We start from the raw sequence: 26,197 nt of genomic DNA on the forward strand, positions 1-26,197 counted from the left end.
ACAAGCAGGGGGAATAAGAGAGGGAGGAGCATGATAGAGAAGGAGAAGCAGGCTTCAGGCTGAGCAGGGAGCCCAATGCAGGGCTCTATCCCAGCACCCTGGGATCATGACCTGAGCCGAAGGCAGATGCCAAATGACTGAGCCACCCAGGCACCCCGAGGCTGAATATATTTTCATGTGTAGTGGGCATTTGTGTCTTCTCTAAAAGCTGCATTCTCACTCTGGTCATTTTTCTGTTGTTACCTTTTCCTTATTGATTTGTGAATGTTATGGATATTAATACTTTGCCTATTCTGTGTATGTGTGTGTATAGATAGATAGATAGAGATATATATCTCAATATTTTTCTCTAATTTATCTCTAAGATTTCCCTCAGAGTTTATGGGCTTAGGTGGATTTCTTTTAAATCTACAAACAAATCTGTTTGTTTTTATTTCTGAGACTGGTGTTGACAGATTTATTGTTGTTGTTGTTTTTTAAAAGATTTTATTTATTTATTTGACAGAGATCACAAGTAGGCAGAGAGGCAGGCAGAGAGAGGGAGAGGGAGGGAAGCAGGCTCCCTGCTGAGCAGAGAGCCCAATGCGGGCCGGATCCCAGGACCCTGAAATCATGATCTGAGCTGAAGGCAGAGGCTTAACCCACTGAACCACCCAGGTGCTCCGTCAGATTTATTGTTTTAAACAATAGTGAAGTTTACATCCTTTCAGAGAGTGTCAGATACCATCCAGGTAATATCCAGGTCCCTCAGTTTATGCCACATACTACATTCTGTTCTCACCATATATAGCCACATGAATCTCCTGCTACTTCCAACTACAAACTCTCAGTTCTTGTGAATTTAGTTTCTGTTATGTGGTGCTTGTGGGCTCTGAAGTCGGAGTCTGACAGACCTGAGTTAGGATTCTGACTCAGCCACTCACCAACAGTATAAGAGCTTTTTGAACCTCGGCACTTCATATTTAAGTGGAGACAGGATTAATGAGAGTTTGAATTATATGTAATGAATGCAATGTTTGACATACAGTTGGCACTAAATAAATGTTTTCCAGTCATCCCCCCCATGTTTTTGCTCATGCTGAGACATGTTTCTGGGGTATGCTTCTCTTGTCCTCCACCTCCCAATATTTTACCTGTTCTTCTGGCCTAGTTCCACCCAGACTTCTTTACAAAGGTGTACAGAGAACAGAGAGCCTAGCATGCATCTTATTCAGGTTGGGTTCTTATAGTATCATTTCAATATTTTAGATCTTGTTACCTAACAAATGACACTTAAAAATAGCCTAATTATTATGCGAGTCATATCATTAGGGATTAATGCAAATTGGTTTAGTAAATAGAGCAGTGATTGGTCTCTCAGCCTCTGGTATCTTATACCATTGAATATTTTAATATCATTGGGGCAAAGGAGTGAAAGTGGTCAAAAGGGGCAAACTTGGGAGTTATAAGTAAATTCTTGGGATCTAAAGCATAGCATGGTGATTATAGTAAATACTTTATTGTATATTTGAAAGTTTTAAAGAGCAAATTGAGAAAATTCTCATCACACACATAAATTATAACTGAGGTAATGCGTGTTAACTAACTTGTAATCATTTTGAAATATATGCATATATCAAATCATTATGCTGCACACCTTAAACTAGTACAATGTAGGTCAATAGAACTGGAAAAATTAGTTTTTAAAAATTAAAAAAATATATATATACCATTGGAATATATAATTTCTCATTAACTCAATATAGACATATCCCCAATTCCAAGAAGTATTTTAGCCCCACATTTTAATGTATCTGAAACTGGTATATGTCTTACTTAAGAAAGAGACCTTGGCCAAATGGCAGTCATGATATTGTTGGCATTGGCTCTGTATTTGTGAAAATGGTCATAACTGTTCTAATTGTCATCATTTCACTGAGTTTTATGCAATTTAATACTATACGCGTCAAAGTCATACGATAAAAGATGCTACTGAAGGCAAAAGAAATCGCCAAGTGTGTTAGATTAGGTGAAAAAAATTCTAAAGCAACAAGAGGCTGATATAAGCATCTGATGTATTATATAGGACTTTAGTTAAGGCACGGAATTTAATTTGTCAGAAACTTCTTTGTGGCCATTAACAGAGAAGCTGCAGAGCTTATGGTGGCATAGGATTCAGCTGAAAAAGAAAACTATGCTTTTGATCAAATAGGATAGCACCAGTATCAAACTTGCAGAATGATTGTCAGTGGCTAGGAAGCAAATTCCAGAGATCAGACTAGGGTGGTTTAAGAAATGCTATCCTATCAATGATATTGTGCAGAAAAACATATTGATTCTTTGTGTGAAAAGGGATTCAGAAGAGTTAGATTTAGTGTACAGAATTTTTAGAAATTCTTTACTCAATTTATTTTGCTTATATTTCCCTTTGCCCTATATGCACATTACTGTAAAAAAATCTATGTCTAAGTCTAAAAGCACTCTTTAAATAAGTAGAAAACAAAAATCCTGTATGACAACATGTGTCATGGTTTAATTGGCAACTCTTTCCTTTCTTGGTGGCACATACGATTGAAGATGGCTTCAATTTGGATATGATAAAGTGAATGGAGTCTAAACTATGCAGTATGTCTGTGAATTTCCAGACTTCCCCTAGTGAAGGAAGGAGTTTGGTGTCTTGCTGTTCTTGTTTTGGTGGATATGATGTAGTTGCCTAGGAATGAGGTAGGAAGATCCTGTGATTTCCTTGACAGTCTTCTGCTACACTTGTTTGCAGACCCAACATAGGTTGAAGAGATTATCACCATTTATAACGTCTTAACATAAGTCACAGATTGCATTCTGAATCAGGTAACACTTCATTTATCATTAGTTAAGCATTTTTAAATTATACTTTTCCAGTATAAAAGTAATATGTTAGTATGGAAAACATTCTGTGTTAAAAAGTGGGTATGTATGAGTATGTAATTAGCTGTATTTCTTCTTTAAATTTCTTAAAACTTTTTAAATTTAATTTTTTAAAATGATTTCACTTGACAGGAGAGAGTGAGAGAGTGAGACAGGGAGAGTGGGAGAGGGATAAGCAGGCTTCCTGCTGAGTAGGGAGCCTAATGCTGGGCTTGATTCCAAGACCCTGGGATCATGACCTCAGCCAAAGGCAGATGCTTAATGACGGAGCCATACAGGTACCCCTAAATTTCTTAAAATCTTTAAAAAAAATTCTTGGGGGGGGGGGCGCCTGGATGGCTCAGTGGGTTAAAACCTCTGCCTTCGGCTCAGGTCATGATCCCGGTGTCCTGGGATAGAGCCCCGCATCGGGCTCTCTGCTCAGCAGGGAGCCTGTTTCCCTTCCTCTCTCTCTGCCTGCCTCTCTGCCTACTTGTGATCTCTGTCTGTCAAATAAATAAATAAAATCTTAAAAAAAAATTCTTGGGGCGCCTGGGTGGCTCAGTGGGTTAAGCCTCTGCCTTCTGCTGGAATCATGATCTCAGGGTCCTGGGATAGAGCCCCACATAGGGTTCTCTGCTTAGCAGGGAGCATGCTCCCCCCCCCACCTCTCTGCCTACTTGTGATCTCTGTCAAATAAATAAATAAAATCTTTTTAAAAAAATTTAAAAAATTCTTGATGCCATTTCTCCTTTACAGAAGTGTCTCCGATCAAAGTAATATATACTTAACGTACAGCATTTGGTAATACAGAAAAGTATGAAACATAAAAATCCTCATGCTTCATCTCAAAACCCAGAGCTTGCCTCTCACTGTTTTGACCATTACATTCAATGTATGTAGGGCAAAAACGAGTAGCTTTAAGTTGCACACAGCGGATGTGCACTGTATCTCTGCTGAATGAATGCATGAATGCTGAATGAGAACTTGGAGAACAGCCCGCAAGTCTTGCTGATAGAATTAATTACATAGATCTTATGGTCATGTGTCCTCTCAAGTTTGCCTTATTCTTCTCACATAACAGGAACTTGGCCAGGATACAACCAACTTTCTACTATTTGGCAATGGAGCACTCTGGAAAGATGGTCACTGTCCTTACTTCATTCCTCTCACAAATTCATTCAACAAATACTAAGTGCCCACTGCAGGCCTGGAATACAGAGGGGCAATAAATGAACATGGCTTCTGCCCTCTTGATGCTTACAGTTCAAAGAAGACAAAACAGATAGTAAACATAAACACAAAAATAAATGTGTATGTATGAAAATTGTCATTAAATGTAGAAAAGGAAGAGAACAGGTGGCTGGGGGAATACATCAGGGCTGTGGTCTGATTCAGGAGGGGTCATGGAAATCTCTGATGGAGTAACACCTCAGAAGGTCAAGGAGAACAAAAGGGCAGGTTCTGGGGAGGTCGAACTTGAAGTGGCTGTGGCCTAAGAATAATGAGGAAAAAATTTTGGGAGAAAAGACTGTTGCAGAGGTAGGCAGATCCTGCAAGGCCTTGTAAGTTATAGTTTGAATTTTATTTAATGTATGCATATATATATATATTTGTAATTTAATTTACATTTATCTTTTAGATGGTAAAATCCAGGATTCGAAACAAAATGTTCTGGGCGCCTGCGTGATTCAGTTGGTTGGGCCTCGATTTCCTCAGAGGTCAAGATCTCAAGGTCTGTGAGATTCAGCCCCAGAGCAGCTGGCGTTGGGGGTGGAGTTCCCTTAAGATTTTCTTTCTCTCCCTCTGCCCTTCTCCCTTTCTAAAAACAACAACAACGACAAAAACAAACAAAAAACCCCCACAAAGCATAAAAGATTCAAGATCTTTTGAAAGAAAATTCCCGCTCCCACCAGTTTCCTAGGTACCCAGTCCCACCGCGCCCCCACCCCCAGCTGCCTGCACACAACCCTCCGGAAATACTCGAAGCACAAGCAAGCGTATCTATCAGTCTCTATTATAAAATATTTTAAGCCGGGGAGCGAGGGGATCAGATTTGTGTTTTAAGACCACCCCAGCACTGAGAGGGCACTGACTCTCAGCGTTTAGAGCTACGAGTCCCATCTCACGCATTTCACAAACCCTCCTCGCCCCGGACTACGCCCCCCCCCCAGCACCTCCCCCCAACCCTGCCCCCAGGGCTTTCTAAATTGCAGCTCGGCATGGCTCCCACGCTCGTTCTCACGCTGTGCTCCTGGCAACCACTTAGCGCGCCCACAGCTCCCGGCACGGAACCCTGAAGTTCCGCACCCAGCCCACGTGTGCGCCAGTGTTTCAAAGCGAGACGGCAGGAGATGGAAGGTACGCCAAGGCGGGAAGGCCGGCTCACAGCTCGCAGTGACAGAGGCGGGTGGGAGGGTGGCTAAGGCTGGGGCTGGGCTAAGGCTGGGGCGGGGCTAAGGCTGGGGGCTGGACCAAGCTTGAGGGCGGAGCCGACGGCTCGGGTCCGCCGCTGTGCTCTCCGGAGCTCCCCGGCTGCTGCGATTCCGTCCGAGACCCGGGCCACCCAAGGGCGGGTGGGCGCCGGCTAGCCCTGGGCTCTGTAAAGCCCCGAAGGTAAATCCACCTAGGAGCCGGGCAGCTCGAGTGAGAGGGGGCCAACGACCGGGCTGGGCAGCTGGATGGCGGCGGAGGGGAGCGTCGCGCGGCGGCAAGTTTCTCCAAAAAGCTGAACTCGTCGCAAAGTTTCCTGTGCATCAGCTTGCACCCTGCGTACTGGTGGCGGGCTTTTTCCCGTGCGGGTGGTCTTTGGGCGCTGGAGGGACGCGGAGGTAATTGGATTATTCCGCCTGGTCACAGCCCAGATTTCTGTCACGGACCGCGCATTGCGGTGGGCGCAGATTTTGCCCTAGCAAGGGTGGGTAGTCGACACGCAGTTGTGTCGCGCACAGCAGTCGGGTGACCGCCAGGCTTGGAGCGCGTCTGCAAGGCGTGCCTGCTTGTCCGGAGGCAAAGTTCCATGATTTCTTTCCTCTTTAGGCAACTGGGTGCTGTTCCTTCCCGGGCTGACCTCGGAGTCTCCGCTATGGACAGCGAGAGTGAAGTGGATTTTTCTAGCAACAGCTTAACCCCTTTGTGGCGGAGGCGGTCAACTCCTCAGCCTCAGTTGCTGGGCCGGAGCAAGCCGAGGCCCCAATCCTACCAGAGCCCCAGCGGGTTGCTGATCACGGATTTCCCCGTGGAGGACCGAGGGACGCTCCCCACCGTGCAGGCTCCCACCCAGCTACCCACCGCTTCGGAGGGCAGAACGGTCCAGGGGAACCCGTTGCTTCTGTGTGCCCACAGGAGGGTGGTGAGCAATGGCAGGACGATCTCCCCGGAATATAGATCTGTCTCTCCTCGGCTCCGACGGCCAAAGTCTCCCCAGGCTGCCAAAGCAGTGTCAGGGGTCTCCTCGAAATCCCCAGCGAATGGCACTGTGACCTCGCCCCTACCACAGCCTGTGCGCCCCCAGCGGACTACCAAATCGCCCCCCGGCTGCAGCTGGGAGGTAGACCTGACCGCATCGACGACGAGCCCCCTGTCTTTGCCCGCTGCAAATGGGCTTTTCCCTAAAATCGACTCCCCAGGCTCTGGTTCGCGATCTGGCCAGGCGACTAAGGACCCTGAGCCAGAACCCACTAAACTCTCTCCTGCGCCCCAGAAAAGTTCTTTGGAACACAAACTCCCCCTCCAAAGGCTGCCCTCACAGGAGAACGAGCTTCCAGAGAATCCTTCGGTGGTTTTGAGCACAAACAGCCCCGCCGCCCTCAAAGTGGGGAAGCAGCAAATCATTCCGAAGAGTCTGGCCTCAGAAATTAAAGTAAGTAAGTCCAACAGTCAGAATGTGGAGCCCCACAGGAGACTCCTCAAGGTGCGCAGCATGGTGGAGGGCCTCGGAGGGTCTCTGGGCCCCTCAGAGGATGAGGGCGACGTGGAGAACGACGTGGACAGCCCAGGGTCCCTGCGGCGAGGCTTGCGATCCACATCCTATCGCAGGGCGGTGGTCAGTGGCTTTGATTTTGACAGTCCTACCACTTCAAAGAAGAAGAACAGAATGTCCCAGCCTGTGTTGAAAGCGGTGATGGAAGACAAGGAGAAGTTCTCCAGTCTGGGAAGGATAAAGGTAAGAGTGGGCAGGAGTGTCGCTTGCGAAGCCAGGCGTTCACCAAGCCAAAAGCGAAGGTGTTGGGGGTGGGGAGGAGGGGCACGGAGGAAAACAGAAGTTATTGTTCTCTTTTAATTCTCTTGTTGATCAGACCTGTACACGTCTGTCTCTTGGCCATGCTGTTTCTGGCAGTCACAGCCAGGTTAATGCAACTTTGTGGGAGGAAGTAAAACTCTTATCACGGTTTTAACTTTTTAATCTCAGGCAAAATGTGGAGGCCCACCTAATGTGAAAAAGAAATGCAGCAAATTAGGTATGGGCTGAATCCTGAACACTTTTAATACAGGAAACTGAACAGAGGGTGGAGAGCAGGCATGGTACTTTTGACTGTCCAGTCAACTGTCTGGAGCTGGTCTAGAGGTGTGGGTTACGGGTTGCTGATTCATCAGGGGTGATACAGGAAACTCATTTCTTTTGAGCATGTTGATTATTTTAGTTACTGGAAGTAATTGATTTATGTTAATTAATTAGAGTGACTTTTTGAGTGGTGATAACATTCTAAATATCATTCAGGTAAAATGTGAATTTTAAAAATGATTGTCAGAATTACAGAAAATACAAATAGTTTGTCATCTTTGTTGTTGCTTCTTTCTGTCACCACTGTCTGTGGTTGTATTTTATTCCCATGTTGTGCCCATTTATTCTTGAACTTGAGTGCATCTAACTAGTTAGTAGCTCCGAACTTAGGGTTCGAGTGAACTGTGTGTATTGCTCCCTGATAAAGGCCTGGGAGTTGCACATGTTAAAATATTGCCAAACATGACCTAAAGTGATAGGGGAAAACTAAAGAAGGATATTTTGGAGTGTGCATGTGCTGCTTTCTCTGGGAACAAGGCAGATCTCAGCAGAAATTCGTTTTGGCAGCCACAACTTTTCTTGATTAATCGGAGAACTGGAACCAGTTATATGAATGTCAATATGTAATATACAAGGAAGGCCATTTTATTTTTGATGTCATGGCCTTAAAGAAATTACGTAACATTTTAGGTGCCCCCCCCAACTCTACAAGTATAGCAAAGTTCAATTTAACAGTGATGGTGAATCATGAGTAGTGAAATGAGCTGAACTACTGGTCATCTCAGGGTTCTCAAGCTCTTTTGCTGGGGGTGGGGGACATTGTACATTTTATTTCACCATTTTATTGGATTAAGGTAGTCAGATGAGTGAACTACTCGAGGGATCATCTGCTGTCTGCTTTTGGAAATCTAATGAATGTAACAACAAGAAGTAATACTTTTTCTTAAAATAGCTGTATTTTCTACTTGGCTCATTCATACATAGTTTGCTTTGCTTTTTCCTTTTTTGCTTTTCTTGTTTCTTAGAAAAAAATGCTGAAAGGACAAGGAACATTTGATGGGGAAGGTAAGCATTTGATTTTCCAGACTTTTATTGCTGTTTCAATGTGGAATATCAATTATAAGTTGAAATCCAGCTGCAGTAACAAAAACACTTAAGATGAGGAAAATGTCCAACTTCTTCCCAAATTATACAGTACAAAGCTCTGCACTGAGCTAAATTTTCATCCAGTAATACCAGCAGTGAATGGAATTAATAACATTTTTTGTAAGTTGATGACTTTGTCGGCCAATGTCCTGGATTTTTAATTCTTATCTACTCTAGCTCTAGCCTCACCTCCCTTGAAAAAATGGAGACAGAGTAAGCGCTAGTCCAGCTTTTTAGTTAAAAATACTGAGTTTGGGGCACCTGGGTGGCTCAGTTGGTTAAGTGACTGCCTTCAGCTGAAGGCATGATCCTGGAGTCCCGGGATTGAGTCCCACATCGGGGTCCCGGCTCCATGGGGAGTCTGCTTCTTTCTCTGACCTTCTCCCTTCTCACGTTCTCTCTCACTCTCTCTCTCAAAAAAATAAATAATATCTTAAAAAAAAAAATCCTGAGTTTGGCATTTAGATCTTAAGTCTTACTTCCTTTGACTTAATATTCTTTTCCCCATATTTCCACATTTTAGTGTTACTTCTGACTTCCTGTTTGCTTATCAAGTTTCAATTTTGGGGAAATCTAACTCTTCCTGGCTGCTAGAAATATATTCCTAACAATCTGTAATCCGTATAGAAAAGCTGCTTCGGCCAGGTGTTCAAGCCCTAATCAGATTAGCGGACTTTGGTAAACAGATGGGTCAAGTGTCCACCAACTGGAAGGGCACAAAGTGAGTGAGGAGCCCCACCTGCAGCCTTGCAGGTCTGGGGAGCATGGTGAAGGTGAAGGTAGTTCCTTGCTGTCATATTTTGAAATGTTAAGATTTTTTCTAACCTTTAAAGAGTCATGAAGAAGAGTATACCTCTCTAAGTAAATCTAATGTAAAATTACCCAGAGTTATAAAATACATAATCTTAGGTGATTATAAACTATATCCCTATACAGTTCTTTTAAATTCAGCTAGCTTGGAGGATTACAACATGACCAGTTTAAAAAAAAAAAAAAGTTTTCATTGCACGAATCTTAGGAAACTGCTCTGTATGGAGAAGAAACGCAGATACAGTATTTTAGCTGGTTTGGACAAATTCATCTCCCTGGTTTTATAGTTGAGGAAACTGGGAGCTCAGAGAGGTTTAGTGCCTTGCCCACTGTCACATTGCGGTAGTAGGACAGATAACTGGTTCTTAGTCCAATTGGCTTCCTCTTGTACCACTTTGTGACCATCAAGTGAACAGAGCGTCTACCTAATATGTGTTTAGAGATGTTTTGCATCTTCTTGAATATGACATTAATTTTGGGACCTCTGTCTCAGGGTTAGAAATTGTTGCACTTTTTTTTTTTTAAGTCAGAGGACACAACTTTTTTATAGCTCTTTGTTGTTTTCCTTTTATATGGAACTGTTTCTATGCGTTCACTTGTGTGTTCTCGAATATGATGACCTGGAAGTTGCTCTTACATACATGTACATGAAGAATACAGAATTCTTACAGATAATGACTAACAAGACTGTAAGTCAGGGTGAGATGCAGGAGAGTGGTAAGAACCTGTCATGCTGTCATGGTGGAGTCAGGGACCTGGATTCCTCTCCTACTGCTTCTGTTCATTAGTTGAGTGACTCTGAACAAGCATCGTAACCTCACCAAGCTTTAGTTCCATCATGTATGAGAACTCTTACTGCCTATGTTATGCTGAAAACGAATGAGGAATCTTATCAACTGTATGTATTTGTTTTGTGTCAGCCACTAGTACTTTAAAGAGCACCTCAGACGTGTGGTAACCCAGTCTTTACCCTCACCATCAGTTTCATGTATGTAAGACAATCCGAGAACAGGAAAATCTCGCATTGAGTCCAGTATTATTTTAGTCACGGTGCCTACAGAACATGCAGCAGTTGCTGAGAGAGGGGGCAGACGTTTGCCAGCTTTGGTAGGTGGGAAGGGCAGGGCAAGCTCAGTGCATCCCAAACCAAATTCAGTCTTTCCCTCTGCCCGCTGAATCTCTTCGGGTGTTGCCTTCTCCTCCTGAGCCGTTGTTGGGACCTAAGGACCTAGGAAACATCCTGATCGCCTCCCTTTCTCTGCCCATCCCCAGGAACCCAGGTGATCATTCTCCCATAGCATCCTAATTAGTCCCCTACACAGTCAGTATTTTCTCCAACAGTAGAATCCAGTTTTTCCTTTCAGTGGATTCCCACTGCAATCAGGATAAAATGCAGTCTTTGCAGTGTGAAAGAAATTCAGTCGCTTTGGATGTGGGATAAAAATCTAGTTCTTTAACATTGCCTGCGAACCTCCGCATGATTTAGACTGTCTGGCTCATCTCCCTAAACTCACCTTACACCTTTGCCCACTAGACACCCATGCTCCACACGTGGACTTTTCCTTTTTTCTTTTAAGGTATTACGTTTCTTCTTGCCTCAGGGCTTTTTCAATATGCTTTCTCCTTACCTCTGTGACTTCTCATCTGTCATCTTAGATTTTTTTCTTCGTAACACTGTCTGACCCCCAGACTGGGTCGTGCCCTGCTGAGAAACTCTTGTTCTCAGAGCACCTGTATATAAATTATTCAGCTTGTAGGTATGTTTATGTACAAGATTACTGTGTCCTCAACCCAACAAGGACTTGCCTTCTCACTTGGAGTGAAAACCAGAGTCCTCTAATGGCATGGAATCAAGGGCCTAATGATCTGCCTTCTATTTATCCTCAGCCCGCCTTCTTAAGCTTTCTCCTTTTCCTTAGCCCATTCCAGCCATACAGCCTTCCTTGCTGGTCTTTGTACATGTAGATGTACAAAACAGACTCCTGCCCCAGGACCTTTGTACGTGCTCTTCCCTCTGATGGTATGTTCTTTCGCTGGCTGTAAGGTGGCTTGCTTTCTCACATTTTTAGGTCTTTGCTTAAATGTCATGTTGGTGAGGTCTCCCTGAACCACCCTATTTAAAAAATACATACCCCCTTTGTAACGTTTCCTTCCTTTCCCTGTTTTATTTTTCTCCATGACACTTACCAGCATCTGACATACCCAAAGAGTTACTTATTTATTGTCATTCTCTGCTCACTTTGATGTCCACTCTATGAAGATCGAGATTTTCATCTTTTTTGTTCATCGTTGTATCCCTATTGCTCAGCAGTTTTGGCATCTAGTAGGCATTTTCGAGATATCAGTTGAATGAACAAATGAGTGAGTGACTTGGACTATTTTCTCTTCCTATTTTTAGCTCGTGAAGGCACAGGAAGTGTCTTATTTTCCATTTACTCCCAGCTCTTGGCACATTGTAGATATATAATACATGTCTGTTAAATAGGTAAATGAATGGTGATGGACTTTGAAGGAAAAGAAGGGTATGAATTCAGTTTACCACCCCCCCCCCAAAAAAAACCCCAGTGATTAACAGGCGTGGCTGTCCTCCAAGAGGGGTGGACAGAGATGTGGAAACTTTGCTTCAGTGGGTATTTTATGCATGGATCCTTCCCCTTCCTGTGCATGAATTTGGGACAGAGCTGTGCGAGTGAGAAAATCACTTTTTGGTAATTTTTCTTCCATGACAAAATCCATTTGCTTCTTTGTTGTTTATTAAACTAGAGACCAAACACTTTATAAATCTGGATGTTTGTTTAGAACAAGTAGCATAATGATGGGGGCCATTAGTGACATGTAGGGTTTGTGTTTCTTGCAGAAAATGCTGTCTTGTATCAGAACTACAAAGAAAAGGCTCTTGACATTGACTCTGATGAAGAGTCGGAGCCCAAAGAACAGAAGTCAGATGAAAAAATTGTGATTCACCACAAGCCGCTGAGGTCCACGTGGAGCCAGCTGTCTGCGGTAAGTGTTTACCTTTTTCTTCCCGATCTGTGGCCCTGAAAAAACCAAGTTGTGGAAATTAGGTTTGGATATGGTTTTAATTTTTTCTGCCAATGATCCTGTAACCTGAAAGAGAAAGACTCTTCTTTTTAGATTGTGAGATGTTTCTTGAAACCCTCCAGACACTAGTGAGAATGTTGATTTTGATACTTCTGATCAAGAAAATTAGGTTTTGATAAAATAAGGTATCTTGACAATGATATACTCTACTCTGGAAGCTTTTCCTGCTTGGTGTCTCTTCTTTTTTTTTTTTTTTAACATAGTGTGTGTATGCAGAGGTAACTTAATCTATCCTGAACTTTATCATAATTATGATTATATATATAAATATATGTGTGTGTATCTATGCACAATAGGGAGTTTATGACAGTTCTTCCTTGGAAACTTCATTTGATTTAGACACTTTTATATGTTCTTGCAGCTGATGAATGAGTGGCAGTCTGTTTCCTTTCCCTCTGTGCATCTTTTGTGTGAGTGTGTCTGACACTTACGTTGTATTGATGAGTAATTTCTCCTCTCTGCATCAGACATCTTTTGTTTATAGCTATAATTTCTCTTCCTCCTGGCTTAACAAATGTCACAGTGTGCTGCTTAGTTTACTTGATATGAGTTTGAGCACAGTATCTGTGGGCCTCTGATGCATTACCAAGTAGAAAGGAATTCCCATGGCTGGTTTGGGTGGTGGGAGCACTGCTTCGAAAACAAGCCAGTACACCTCTGTGAGTCCCTTAGGCAACACGGGAGCAGAAGCTATTCCCTCTTAAGCTGAAATGGGCATTGTTCAGAGTCCGGAATCTCATGTGTTCAGGGGACATGCTGACCTAAGAAAAGGAGTTGTGTACGTTGGAGCTTATAAACAGGCCATGGGAATGGATGTATGGTGATGATGGGAATGACTTCGGTCACGTTCTTCCTTCTTTCTTCTAGTCTGTGTTGGAATTCAGAATTCTAGAAACCGAGCCCTTTCTCTCTGTCTCCCTCCCAACCTCTAATTCTGTTCTAAGGAGAATTTATTTATTTCCAGTGCCTCCAAGTTGCGGCACCCTTAATATGTGCCATAGGCTGAAATGCGTACAAGGGCAGGGCAAGCAGCATTAAGGGGAGGCTGGTGAGTGGGGAGGTTGAGGCCTGTGGGGATTATGGTGAACAGGCCTGATATAACCTCAGTCGCCGCCACTTAGCTCACACCAGCCCAGTGTGCTGCTGTTCCTTCTGACATTTAGGAAATGTTCCTTCTGACATTTAGGAAAGAGAATGCAGCAATCCAGAGTTTTATGAATATTATCCCAATTCAAGTGTTAGAGAAATGATGTGTGAGGCCAACAAAGTATCTATGGGCCAGTCTTGTCTCCTCTGCTGACAGTTTGGAACTTCTAGGATATTTCTATGACTTTTGCCTGTGCTCCAGTAATAATACGTACTCACAGAACTGACCTTATACCCTAATTCAATGATTTCATGATATTCTATCCCAAAGTGCACATGTGGAAAAACTGGTGACAAGGCCTATGGAGGCCATGTTGGCTCTAAATGGTGTCATTCCATTGTGGTGTGGACCATTTGGTAGAGGACCCTTGAAAAGAAAGCTGTGGATTTTTTGAGTTCTTCCTCCGTGGTAACAGCTGCATTTGTTAGGCCAGGCCTGAATCTTGCCACTGTTCTCTGAATGCTGAACAGCGATGTGTACTGATGTGTCACACTCTGATCCTACCTATTCCGAGTGCTGAAAAGCAAGCTGCCATACTTAGGCCTCCTAAAGTTTGGCTTTCAGCTAGATTAACAAACGCACATTAAAATAATACTACACATCCTTCTGCACAACTGCAAATATGGGCATGCATTTCATTTGGCCAAGGATACGTGTACCCATGTGCCTTTTGTTAACAAGATTTCTATCAAAAGACTCGTGATAAAATGTAAAACTATAAAGTGAGTTCTAACTTCAGTGTGTGTTATCTTGGGTTTTAGTGCTCCCAGGAAGCTTGTGTGTATTTACTGTGTTGCTTGGCAATTACATTTAATCAAAGCAACATTGGACTTTGCCACCTCCCGTTCTTAGACTCCAGCCCGTGTTTTCTTTGTGCATTTTGTGTCTCCTTTTCACATTTAAAATATTTTACTTTTTTTTTTAAATTATAAAGTACTTCAAACATGCAGAAAAACTTAAAAATGAGTATGTGTAATAGATTTCTGGGTACCTGCCACCCACATTGTCCAAATGCTAACATTTTAAGATATTTACTGTGGATCTCTCTCTTTTTGGGCAGATCCAGTTCACCACCCTCCTTGCCAGTACTTTTCTCCTTTCTGCCATCCCAAAATAATCACTGTCCTGAAGTTCTCTTCTGTACTTCCCATATGGGTTTTCTATCCACTAAAAAGATGCAGACAGCTTTGGCTTTTAGGAAAGTGGATATTTCAATGAAAAAGTGGTCTTTTCTTTTTCAGAAGCCTAGCAGTTGTTAGGTCCAAGTTGCCATTAGGATCCTAAAGAAAGGAAGCTTTTGTGAATTATGAACATTGTCAGGATGTCTCCGTAGGGATCAGCACCTCCATTTCTCTGTCTGACCTCATGCCCCAATCCTTCCTTGTAGATGGGCCACGGGGGTTAGTGTGGGTCTCAGAAACATCTGCTCTTCCCATGCTTACCTTTAATGTGCCAAATTGACACGGTAGCCCCTATCTCATCATGCATATATCACTTTAATACAAAACTCTTTTTTGAGTATGGCCTTGATCCCAGAAAGAGTAGGGCGGGTGGTTTTCTGTGTGTGAGGGTTTGCATAAGCACATATGTGCATTAGCTGTTGTTGGTTGTTTTATTGTCTAAAATCTCTTTGTTGCAAACACCTGCCTGCCTCTTGGGATGATGAAACTTTGCTTATCAGTTGACGGTAAGAAGAATTCAGTATGCAAAAGGCTCTTGAGGAGTGCGGCAGTTTGCAGTGATATACAGTTGTTGCATAGGTCTTCAAGCCTTCAGTCTGTAGTATAATGTTTTAGTGGGCTTGTCTGTATGTTTCCTTTGGTTCCATTGGACAATCACACAGGTGACAGGTGCCCCCCCCACCCCCCCTTAACATTAAACCTTAGTAGGACAGGTTTGTTTTTTTATTTTTTATTTTTTTAATTTTTTTTTTAAATTTATTTGAGAGAGAGTAAGAGAGAGCATGAGAGGGGAGAAGATTGGAGGGAGAGGCAGGCTCCCCATGGAGCTGGGAGTCCAATGCGGGACTCAGTCCTCTGGGATCATGACCTGAGCTGCAGGCAGTCGCTTAACCAACGGAGCCATCAGGTGCCCTAGCAGGACAGGTTTAACTGTAGTGTTGTGATTAGCTAACAATAAGGGAGAATTACAACTGTGTAAGAAACATTTAATTGTTCCTCAATAGAAGGGAAAATCTAGCTGCCCAGACTTCTCAGGTCAAATTAAAGTAAGCAAATGCGGATGTACTTAGCAATGGCGCCTCTGCCAGTGGGTTTTCAATGCAGCGGTGGCTATTCTCCTGTAGTCAGAAATACAACCTGGGCTCCTTAGTCTCATAAGAGGGTGACAGGTTTACTTTTCATTCCCTTGATCAAAGAAGGAGGTAGAACTCTTCGAGTATATACAAAGTAGGTAGGTAGGTGTAGGATGTCTTCATTCCAGGAATTTTAACTTTGTGCTACTTTTCAGGCCTAGGAGAACACTGATATACGAGAAATAATTTAAAATCATTATGGTTGGGGCGCCTGGGTGGCTCAGTGGGTTAAGCCTCTGCTTTCGGCTTAGGTCATGATCTCAGGGTCCTGGGATCGAGCCCCACATCGGGCTCTCTGCTCCGTGGAGAGCCTGCTTCCCCCTCTCACTCTCTGCCTGCCTCTCTACCTACTTGTGATTTCTGACTGTCAAGTAAATAAATATTAAAAAAAAAATAAAATCATTATGGTTCGTGGATTTGAGGCTTTGAAATTGGAAAGTCATTTCTGATTTCCAGAGATCTGTGCCCAGAGACCCAGAACCTGCCACACACAGGTCAGGTGCCCAGTGACTCACCTAAAATGGCAGCATGAAGATGAAGCCAGTAGTTCTCGGACCTCTGGGAAGAGCTTGTGGGTTTGAAGAAAAACATCGATATTATTAGTTGGGGATAGAACACCAAGTCCTTGGTACAGTGACTGCCAGGTAACCCGTTGAGTCCTGGATAAAAAGAGAGCTTTAGAATTTCCCTGCAGTTCATCCTTTAATGGGATTCTAGAAGCATTTGCAGTATTACAGAAAATAAAGGATAAATCTTGACTGGAGTCTTTTTGTTTTTCCTCCTAACCACGCCTCCCTGCCCCGAGCTCACATACTGTGCATGTCCTAAAAAATGATGGTTGTGAAACCAGTGTTTGTTTTTTCAAGATCAGTGACAGCACCGAAGCCACACTCACCAGCCGTGCCCTGACCCCATTTATTTGCCATGGGGTGTGTTTGTGTAATTTCCATCACCTTGACATGCCAGGTACCTTTGAAAAGGATGTTCAGGCTCTAGAGGCAAAAACAAGCATGCAGGCAAACTTCCCGCTGGAATTCAGCACCTAATATAGTCATCCTCTGCTCTCCTCTTCCTTTGCACTTGCTGACGGGGGGGTTTATCCGTCATCTTCAGTCATTTTGATCTCTTCAGTTTGTTCAGAAATGTTAAACTCTTTAGTTAGGAACCAGTTTTTCCATTTTCCTCAGAGCATTCCTTCAGCTGTGCAGAGTGGGGCTAATGGTTTAATGGGAGGTCTGATGTCAGGACCTCCCTCAGTCTCTGAGTCCTGGCTCTGCTCTTCAAGCTCACGTCATTTGCCTCTGGATGACTTTCTGAACTGCCAGGTGAGGAAGGATGATTTGAAAAATGGTGATTTTGTATAAGTATAATTTCATCCAGTTGACTATATAACAGATGCCTTGGTGACTTAGCAGTTTGATCTGATGGGACTTACCCTTCCAGAATTTACACCATGTTTACTGTGAAAGGTCTGTTTTCTACTAAAAAACTAGAGCTCAACAAGATGTAATAAACCTGAATTTCATCCTGTTTGCAGAAAATGTTTTATGCATTTAGAGGTCATAGAGAAATGCATTCTTTTTCCTTAAATTTTCATACTTGTCTGAATTAATTTTCAGTTGTTCAGTGACTTACTCCTTAAAATAATCTCTTCAGTCATATAATTTTCCATTCATATTTTGCAACATTGCAGTCTCATAAAATTATTTTTTACCTTAGGTGATTAATGCCTTTTACCATATCTATCTTTTCTGTTTAAAAAATAGAAAAAAAAATGCTCATTTTTCACACCTGGCTTGGTTTTAGCACTCAGTGGAAATTGTCAGAGCTTTAGATATGTACTTGTCCACACTTTTAAATTGGGCAGTAGTTCTCCTGGAATGTTTGTATCTTTATAAATAGAAATAGAGATCCATGTGCTTATGCCTGAGATGTACTCAGAGATTCTGTTCTAGTCAAGAGGGCTGGAGCTGGGGGCCCGCTTAGCTGTCAGTGCAATTAGATGCTGCTGTTCTTTTAATGTTCTTGAAAATTAATTTTGACTTATATAAGCAACATATAATACGTTCTCCATGTAAAAAATAAATGAACATTTCAGGTAAGACTAAAATCTCTTTCATCATGTCTGCAATCCCAATCTCTTTCCCCTTCTCTATAGGAATGCTGTTCTCAACTTGGTAACATTCTCAAAATCCACATATATACGTTGAAGGGAAATACAAAGATTACATGTGTTTACTTAAATATATACTCTGCGGCTTTTACAGTTTGCTTTTTTTTCTGAACCATGTGTTTTATAAATCCTTTCATGTCTATACATGATGATCTTCGGTACTCTTTCTAGCTTCGGCATTATTTTGTAGGATGGATATCAGTTTTGCTTCTTTCCCTTTGAGAGGTTATACATGTTTTGAGAATAAAAACTTTGAGGCATGGCTCTTCAGAAAATGCACACACAAGTATATTATATAAATATTTGTTTATAATTTTTTTCTGTTTCTTTATTTCAGTTTGAGGTTTTTAAAGATTTTATTCACTTATTGGACAGAGAGAGAGGGAGAGAAAGAGGGAAGGAGCAGAGGGAGAGAGACAAACAGAGTCCTTGCTGAGCGCAGAGCATGTTGCCAGGCTATCTCCCATGACCCTGAGATCCTGACCTGAGCTGAAATCAAGAGCTGGATGTTCAACCGACTGAGCCACCCGGGTGCCCTTGGAGTTCTCTATGTATTAAGTATAGTTCCCATGTTGTTCATATCACATTTAGAAGTTTTCCTTTTTCTGAATTGTAGCAGATTTGGAACTTGAGCTGTGTAACCCTTCTGAAGAATACATGTATTCTTCAGAATATGGAAAAACTTTTCCAGCTGGAGCTGAGTAATGAAAGGGCAATTGAATAGTAGATATGGCAATGTTTATGTTCTTAATTCTCCCAAGAGAACAATAGGGTGTGAAATGTGGGTATGTGTTCACCATGCCCCTAGGGAGGCAGAGTGCAAGAGACAGGTGCTCCAACCAAGTGGGAGGAGATGAGCACAGGGATATTAAATTTTGATTGGCATAACTACAAAAGGGCATTTCAGTCAGAAACCTAGACTTGGGACCCAATACAAAAAGGGTCTTATTATTTCATTGAGCACAAAACCAACAAGAGAGGTTGACGAAGGATACCTTCATTCATCTAGACTTTATGGAGAGCCAGCTCTGTGCTAGACGCTCAGAGATAGAGCAAGACAGACTCCACCTTGGTTCACTTCCTTACACCCTTCATGTGACACAGATATCAAATAATCACACAAATCAATGACAGAATTAAAACCGTATGAATGCCACGAAGGACGTGTTTGTGCTGCTCTGAGATCCTATGGGGGAGGGCACCTGTCTGGGCAAGGTGCTGTCAACCGATAGATGGTGGCAAAGGAAGAGACATGAGCTGCTATCAGTGGCGTGTCAAGACAGGTGTCTGGTTGAAGTTGGTGTGGGCCACAGGGACCAAATTGAGAAGTCCCAGGCACGGAAACTGTCCTGTATGTAGACCCTCGGGGGTAATGGTGGGTGAGAGGAGTGAAAACAAAATTACTGCAGCTGGAGCTTCTTGCTCTTCGTTGGTGGGCACTTAATTCTGCGCTCCTCCCATCTCTAAATGTTCCAGGCTCCCTAGGCTCCATCTCTGGGGCTCTTACTTGTGCTCAGCTGGTGATCTCCTCCAATCTTTTTTTTTTTTTTTTTAATTTAAAGATTTTATTTATTTATTTGACACAAAGAGATAGAGATCACAAGCAGGCAGAGAGGCAGGCAAAGAGAGGGGGAAGCAGGCTCCCCGCCGAGGAGAGAGCCTGACTCGGGGGTCTCGATCCCAGGCCCCTGAGATCACGACCTGAGCCGAAGGCAGAGGTCTTAACCCACTGAGCCACCCAGGCATCTAGTGATCTCCTCCAATCTTATTAATTTAAATACATCATATACTCTGATGACTTCTGAGTTTCTGTCTCTAGACCAGATGTTTCCCTGAGTTTTCAGACAAGGGTATCCAGATTCTTTTCTGATATAATGGGCCTCTCAAAGTTAATCTGTCCAAAAGTTTACTTCTGCGAATTCTCTTCTCTCCTGCCCAGACCTGCTTTTCCCACTATATATATATATATATATTTTTTTTTTTTTTTTCCTAAGCAAATAACAACTCCATCTTCCTAGTTGCCAAGTTGAGAAAACCTTGGAGTCATTCCTCAGTCTTTTTCTCCCATAACCTCTTCCAATTTGGTATAAAGCCGGTTTGCTGCCTTCACCTTCAAAAGTGGATTATCCCCACTGCTTTCCAGCTCAACTCCTGTGTCTCCTGGGGTCCCTTTACATCTCCTCTCTATGTAGCAGCATGGAATTATATTGTTTATTGTAATGCTGTTAGAATATGCTTAGATACTGTCTCTTCGTTTGGCTCCCTCAGGTGTTCTTGCGTCCACTTAGAGTAAAGGCCAAGCCTTACAGTGGCCTGGGAGGCTGTGTGATCTGGCCTGATTCCCTTCCTGGACTCATCTCCTGATTCCTCCTCCATATTGCCCAATGCTCAGTCACACCAATGTTCCTAGAATATAAGGTGTACTCTGCCCCAGGGCCTTTGCATTTGTGGTCTGCCCAGCGTATAGTAGCTCTTCCTCCAGAGAGCCACATGGTTTTCTCCCTCACCGTCTCCCTAGCACCCCTTTAACATTTCTTCTCCTCTGCATGACATTAACTCTGTCACATACTGTGTGATTTACTTTTTTGGTTAATTGTCCAACTACTCTGCTGAAATAAAAGCTGCATAAAGGCAGAGGTTTTTGTCCATTGTGTTTCCTCCTTTTTCCCTAGGACATGAAATAGTGCTTGACTTATAGTAGGCTTGCAGTAACTATTGGGTGAGTTTATGAATGAATGTATAAATAAATGAATACATGTAGACATCTAATTCCAGAAGTGGAAGTAGTAGAAAGTTACTCAGCAGTGAAAGCAGTGAGGAAGTTTCCTACTCAGGGACCATTTGGAGGATTTTTTTTTTTTTAAAGATTTTGTTTATTTATTTGACAGAGAGAGATCATAAGTAGGCAGAGAGGCAGGCAGAGAGAGCAGAGGAAGCAGGCTCCCTGCCGAGCAGAGAGCCCAATGCGGGGCTCGTTCCCAGGACTCTGAGATCATGACCTGAGCCGAAGGCAGAGGCTTAACCCACTGAGCCACCCAGGCGTCCCTTGGAGGATGTTTTTAATTTTTATTAAAAAACGATTCTTGATCGTTGGTTGGCTACATCCTGGATTTAATACATGTCTTTGATACACTGGGCAATTTGGCATCTTCATAGTTTAAAACTGTGTTAGCCCATGGTAGGTATTGGCTATTGTGAAATCAAATTTGGTAGTAACCTAATTTTTCACTTGGTATTTCTTCTGGGGAGGTCAATGGGATGCATTCAAGAATGAGAGCATTCTGTAGGAATACAGTGCAATTAGGTAAAAGGAGGAAAGGCTGAGTTACTTTGAGCAGTTCTGAATGACTGTGCAAAAAACGTCTAGAATACTGAGCTTTGGATTGTGGAAACCATCTATCAGATTCTTGTTTTTACCCTTTCCATCTTAAGATGTGCCCGTGTGGCCTCTCCAGTCCTTTAGTCCAGTGATGGGACTGTTCTTCAAGGCCACCTCCACAGAGTGATTTGTTTCCATGATGATTTGAGAAGTCATCACTATAAAAAGTATTATTAAATCTTTAAATACTGGACTTACCATTTAAAATTTTGTTTCTCAAATTTTTTTTTTATTTATCTAGAATGCTGATTAGCCTGTTGATTTTCTACTTTAGTCTGTGCTCTAATGTCTTACGATTATTACTGCATTCATTATCTGAATATCTATTATTTGAAGAGGTAAAGACTACAGAGCCAACGGATAGCTTCTACAGAGGTAGTATTGCCAGTGAAAGGAAATAGCAGATTATTTTCCCTTTTGGTGTAAGAGATCAAGGCAGCCACCCATTCAACTGAAATAACACAAAAATGGAGTGGTTCCCATTTTGAAGCAGCAGGAAACTCTGCTTCAGGTAGTGATATGCAAAGGAGTAGGATTGTTGTTAGCTCTGCTGAGCAACAGGGATCCCCTATATCCTCATGGGTTCAAGGTCTCCCTAGGAGCAGGCAGTGCAGGGGCTGACTTGCGGGATAGCTGTAGCTCAGGGACCTGCCTTTGGATCATTATGCTTTTAATTTGTTGACATGCAGTTAAATTGTTGGCCACATATTTGCAGAGGACCTACTGTGCACCAGGGGTTGTACTAGGTGATTTCACTACAAGTTATGTGGCCCTTAGGACGATGATAGCAGGATACCTTGTCTACCTTGTATCAAGGCAGCTGAGACTACACCGTGTTAAATATGGTTTCTCTCCAACTATTTTTGTTAGGGTTTTGAGATTACCTAGAATGGAGCCGTGGGCTCTGGAAAAGCAGGAACGATATTTCTCTCTGGTACCTGGCTGATAATGTGTCTTAGCAAGTGTCTGCCTGGTGGCTCTCTTCTTGCCATGAATTCATTTTCCTTTCTGCTATATCTGTCTTTTCTCCTGAGAGCTCCTGCACACTCTGTTTCTGAGTTCTTGTAACTTAGACTTACGGTTACCTTGTGTGGTCCTACTCACCTCATGTTTTCCTGTCAGCTTCCATATGTTAGTACCCAGTTCAGTTTCTTGAGAGAATCCTGTCAGATCAGAGCAGCTCAGCACTTTCCCCCCATTTTAATAGGCCATGTAACCAATCTTTGCTGTTTGGCCAGGTGCCTAACTAGCTCTATTCCAGTCAGCTTTGGCCTCCATTATTCAATATAGTGAGAAATGTGCCCCCCTTGGGTGGTTTGTTTTGTAGAGGCCTGAGTAGAACAGTGTTCCTTGTCGGGGTCTGTGAGACTGTTTAGCAACATGACTGACCTATCTAGTGTGAATTTGCACCTGGTGGCTGGGGCGCCTGGGTGGCTCCGTCGGGTAAGCATCTGCCTTCAGCTCAGGTCATGATGTCAGGGTCCTGGGATCGGGCTCTCTGCTCAGTGGGGAGCCTGGCTTTCCCTCTCCCTCTGCTACTCCCCTTGCTCATGCTCTCTCTATATCTCAAATAAATAAGTAAAGTCTTTAAGAAAAATTTACACATGGTGGAGTTGATATTGCAAACACTGTGTATATCAGAGGCTTAGCAAATGAGAAACACATTTTACCTTGTAGTCTTTTGTGTGTATATGTATGTGTGTGTGTGTGTGTGTATCTCAAACAAAAGTTAGAAGTTACCCTTAATACTTGCATCACACTATGATATTTCTGTCTTTTCTGTTTTGTTACATTTCAATAGGTGTTGACCAGAAATTCATGGACTTTATTGTGTCATTCACTTGTAGTTTGGAAAACGCTGGTGTCTGATTCGAAAATTCATTGGTATTACACTGCGTCGAGGTGGATGTGGCAAACAAAGAAAGCCTAAATCCCAGTACCTGCCCTGTAGGAACTTAGAAGCTGGTTCAGAAGAAAATAGAAATAAAACAGCTAAATGGTGTTTCTGAAAGATTGTAGGGCACAGTGCCAAAATGAATGACATAGATAGAAATCACAAAGAGCCATAAAGATCAAGGAAGCTTTCTCTAGGGAGGGTGACTAAAACTAGGTGGGCAGAAGAGTCGGAAATAAAAGCAATGAAAAAGAAATATGGCTTGAGTGAAGTTTGATGTCTAGGTCAATGGAAGAACAATAGTAGTAAGTCTTTTTTTTTTTTTTTTAAAGATTTTATTTAATTTGACAGATCACAGGTAGGCAGAGAGGCAGGCAGAGGAGAGGAAGGGAAGCAGGCTCGCCGCTGAGCAGAGAGCCCGATGCGGGACTCGATCCCAGGACCCTGGGATCATGACCTGAGCCGAAGGCAGAGGCTTTAACCCACTGAGCCACCCAGGCGCCCCAACAGTACTAAGTCTTGCCAGTGTCTCAGATCTCCTCCATACGATAAGATAATCCCTGTCTGATGAAAACATTGCATGCTCTGTACATCTAATGTTAAATATCAATTCACTTTTGGGGCTTCTGAGTGACTCAGTCCTTAAAGTGTCTGCCTTTGCCTCAGGTCATGATCCCAGGGTCCTAGGATCCTGGGATCCATTGGGCTCCCTGCTCTATTGGGAGCCTGCGTCTCCCTATCTGACTTCCTCTGCTTGTGTTCCCTCTCTCACTGTCTCTCTCCATCAAATAAGTTAAAAAAAATATATATATATAAATAAAAATATATATATATATATATATATAAATAGTTTGCTTTCTTACCCAATTTTCCAGGACAGGTTTTCCTCGGGTTAGGTCTTTATTGCAAATCTAGGAAATTAACTTTGTTGTCAGTGTTGTTTTAAGTAACTGACTGGTTTGGAGTTGATCATTCCTCTCCATCTACCACTTGACAAAAACCACAAATAAAAATGGAATAGCATCGAGATGTCCGTATCACCTTCACAAACAGGAGCTCCTCTCCTGCAAGAGGGGCACCTCAGCCCTGTTCTGCCCTCCTCAGACCTTGTTGACTTAGGCCTTCACTAAGTCAGGGGTGCCGTGCTCAGTTACCCCAACTCTAGCCCAGTCCCTGTTGCCATCACACTTGCACACCTGCCCGGCCTCACCTCATTTTCATCACTGCCTCAGAAGCCACTGTGTGGTTTGGGCTTGACTGAAATCTTGCTTTCTTATTGCCTTCCTTTCCCTACTTTACTTCCTTTTTCTGCTGGTGGTCACCTGCCATGTCTCTAGCTTTCCTTGTGGACAACAACAAAGAAATGCAGGTATTATTGCCATGTTTAAACAATTCCATGTGTTTGCCCTGCTTGCTTTATTCCTTTCTTGAGAAAGGACTTTGAAACCTATTTTAGTTTTTATTAAAAATGAGGCTTTGATTACAAAGCCAAGACATGTTTACTAAGCAAAAATAGTTACCAATAAACATAAAGAAGAAAATAAAAATTAGTTGAAATTTCTTCCTCTCCCCATCACTGTTGACATTTTGGTATAGAGCTTTTCAGACAAAGGGGTGTGTGTGTGTGTGTGTGTGTGTGTGTGTGTGTGTATAGAGTTTTTTTTTAATGTGTGTACATGTGGAGGTTTTTTAAGCAAAAATTCAGTAGTATAATATTGTCTTATTACACATATTTTCCCCTTAGCAGTGTTGTAAATATCTTTTCATGGCATTAAACTTGCTGTTTTGTAACACATTTTTTTTTCTCTTACCCATGTTGTGAAGTGACTGTTCGTGTCATTAAACTTTCTTCATAAGAACTCTTTAAAACCCATATTGTATTTCATCAAATAAGTGGGTGTTTGGTTCTTTTACCCAACTCCCTATTCAGTTTTCAATTTAAAATCCAAAAATTAAAGGTGATTAAATTCTTTAAAACAATCTTTTTGAATTACAGAAGTAAAACAGGTTGTCCTTACTACAACATTAAACACACCAGTTAAGACTGAAATCTGCTTTGATTTTACCACCATTCCCAGTCTCTTCCCAATCATTCCCAATAGTTGAACCGCTATCAACACTGCTCCTCAGTATTTTATTAAGTGTTCCACTTTTTAAAACTGCTCATCTTTTATTAAATACTTGTAGAGAACTGTCCATCTCTTCAAAGCCGATTTCCTTTTCATCCTTTCTACTCCATGTCATTAGCTTTTCACGCCTTTCCTAACATCATTTTCTTCTCTTTAATTGTTGATAGATAAAGGAAAGCTGTTTCTCTTACTTATCTGGGGAGGAGAGGATGAGTACGTTGGAGTCTGGTCTCAGTAGCCCCACAGGGGGATGAGGCCAGTAAGAGTCACAAGTGAAAGAGAGAAATGTGCTTAGCAGGAGTAATGTCAGGACTAAATCCCAGGGCACCCCACGGACAGCTTAGCTTTCACAGTAGCAGAAGCTGGGAACCCAGTGGGAGATGAAGTGTCTGGGGCATTCAGGAGGAGGGCCACAGTTTAGGGGAAGAACAGCTGCAGATTGCAACTCCTCGGAATTCGCAAGTGTTAAAAGGCAGTCCTGCCGGGATGGTTAAGAGCTCACAGCCTCTGGCGGGGAACGGGCAGGCCTGGGTTGGAACCCCAGTTTTACTGCTTAGTAGGGCTCATGATTTAACTCTTCCGTGACTCTTGTGTTTTATCCGTAGAACAGGGATACTGCCAGCTTCCTTGCGGGGTTGCTAAAAGGTTCTGCTGCATGGTAAGCATTTGAAGCAGGGGCAGTTTGAGAAATAAATAAATGAAAGACTGGCAAGAATTCTGTGTCAGGAATTGGC

At 42.7% G+C, this 26,197-nt stretch overlaps 1 protein-coding gene across 2 annotated transcripts in view; it reads left to right on the forward strand.

Moving 5' to 3' along the window:
* The first annotated feature begins 5,339 nt into the window (after positions 1 to 5,339).
* Positions 5,340 to 26,197, forward strand: part of ARHGEF26 (Rho guanine nucleotide exchange factor 26) — a 122,302-nt gene continuing 101,444 nt past the window's right edge. For both annotated transcript variants that reach the window (XM_080819621.1, XM_080819622.1), the window contains exons 1-4: positions 5,340 to 5,481; positions 5,905 to 7,030; positions 8,395 to 8,434; positions 12,183 to 12,328. In XM_080819621.1, the coding sequence (XP_080675747.1) occupies positions 5,951 to 7,030; positions 8,395 to 8,434; positions 12,183 to 12,328 (1,266 nt within the window). In that variant the 5' untranslated portion in view covers positions 5,340 to 5,481; positions 5,905 to 5,950. The remainder of the gene's footprint in view (positions 5,482 to 5,904; positions 7,031 to 8,394; positions 8,435 to 12,182; positions 12,329 to 26,197) is intronic.

Source organism: Martes martes (genome assembly GCF_963455335.1).
Source record: "Martes martes genome assembly, chromosome: 1".
Lineage (NCBI taxonomy): Eukaryota > Metazoa > Chordata > Mammalia > Carnivora > Mustelidae > Martes > Martes martes.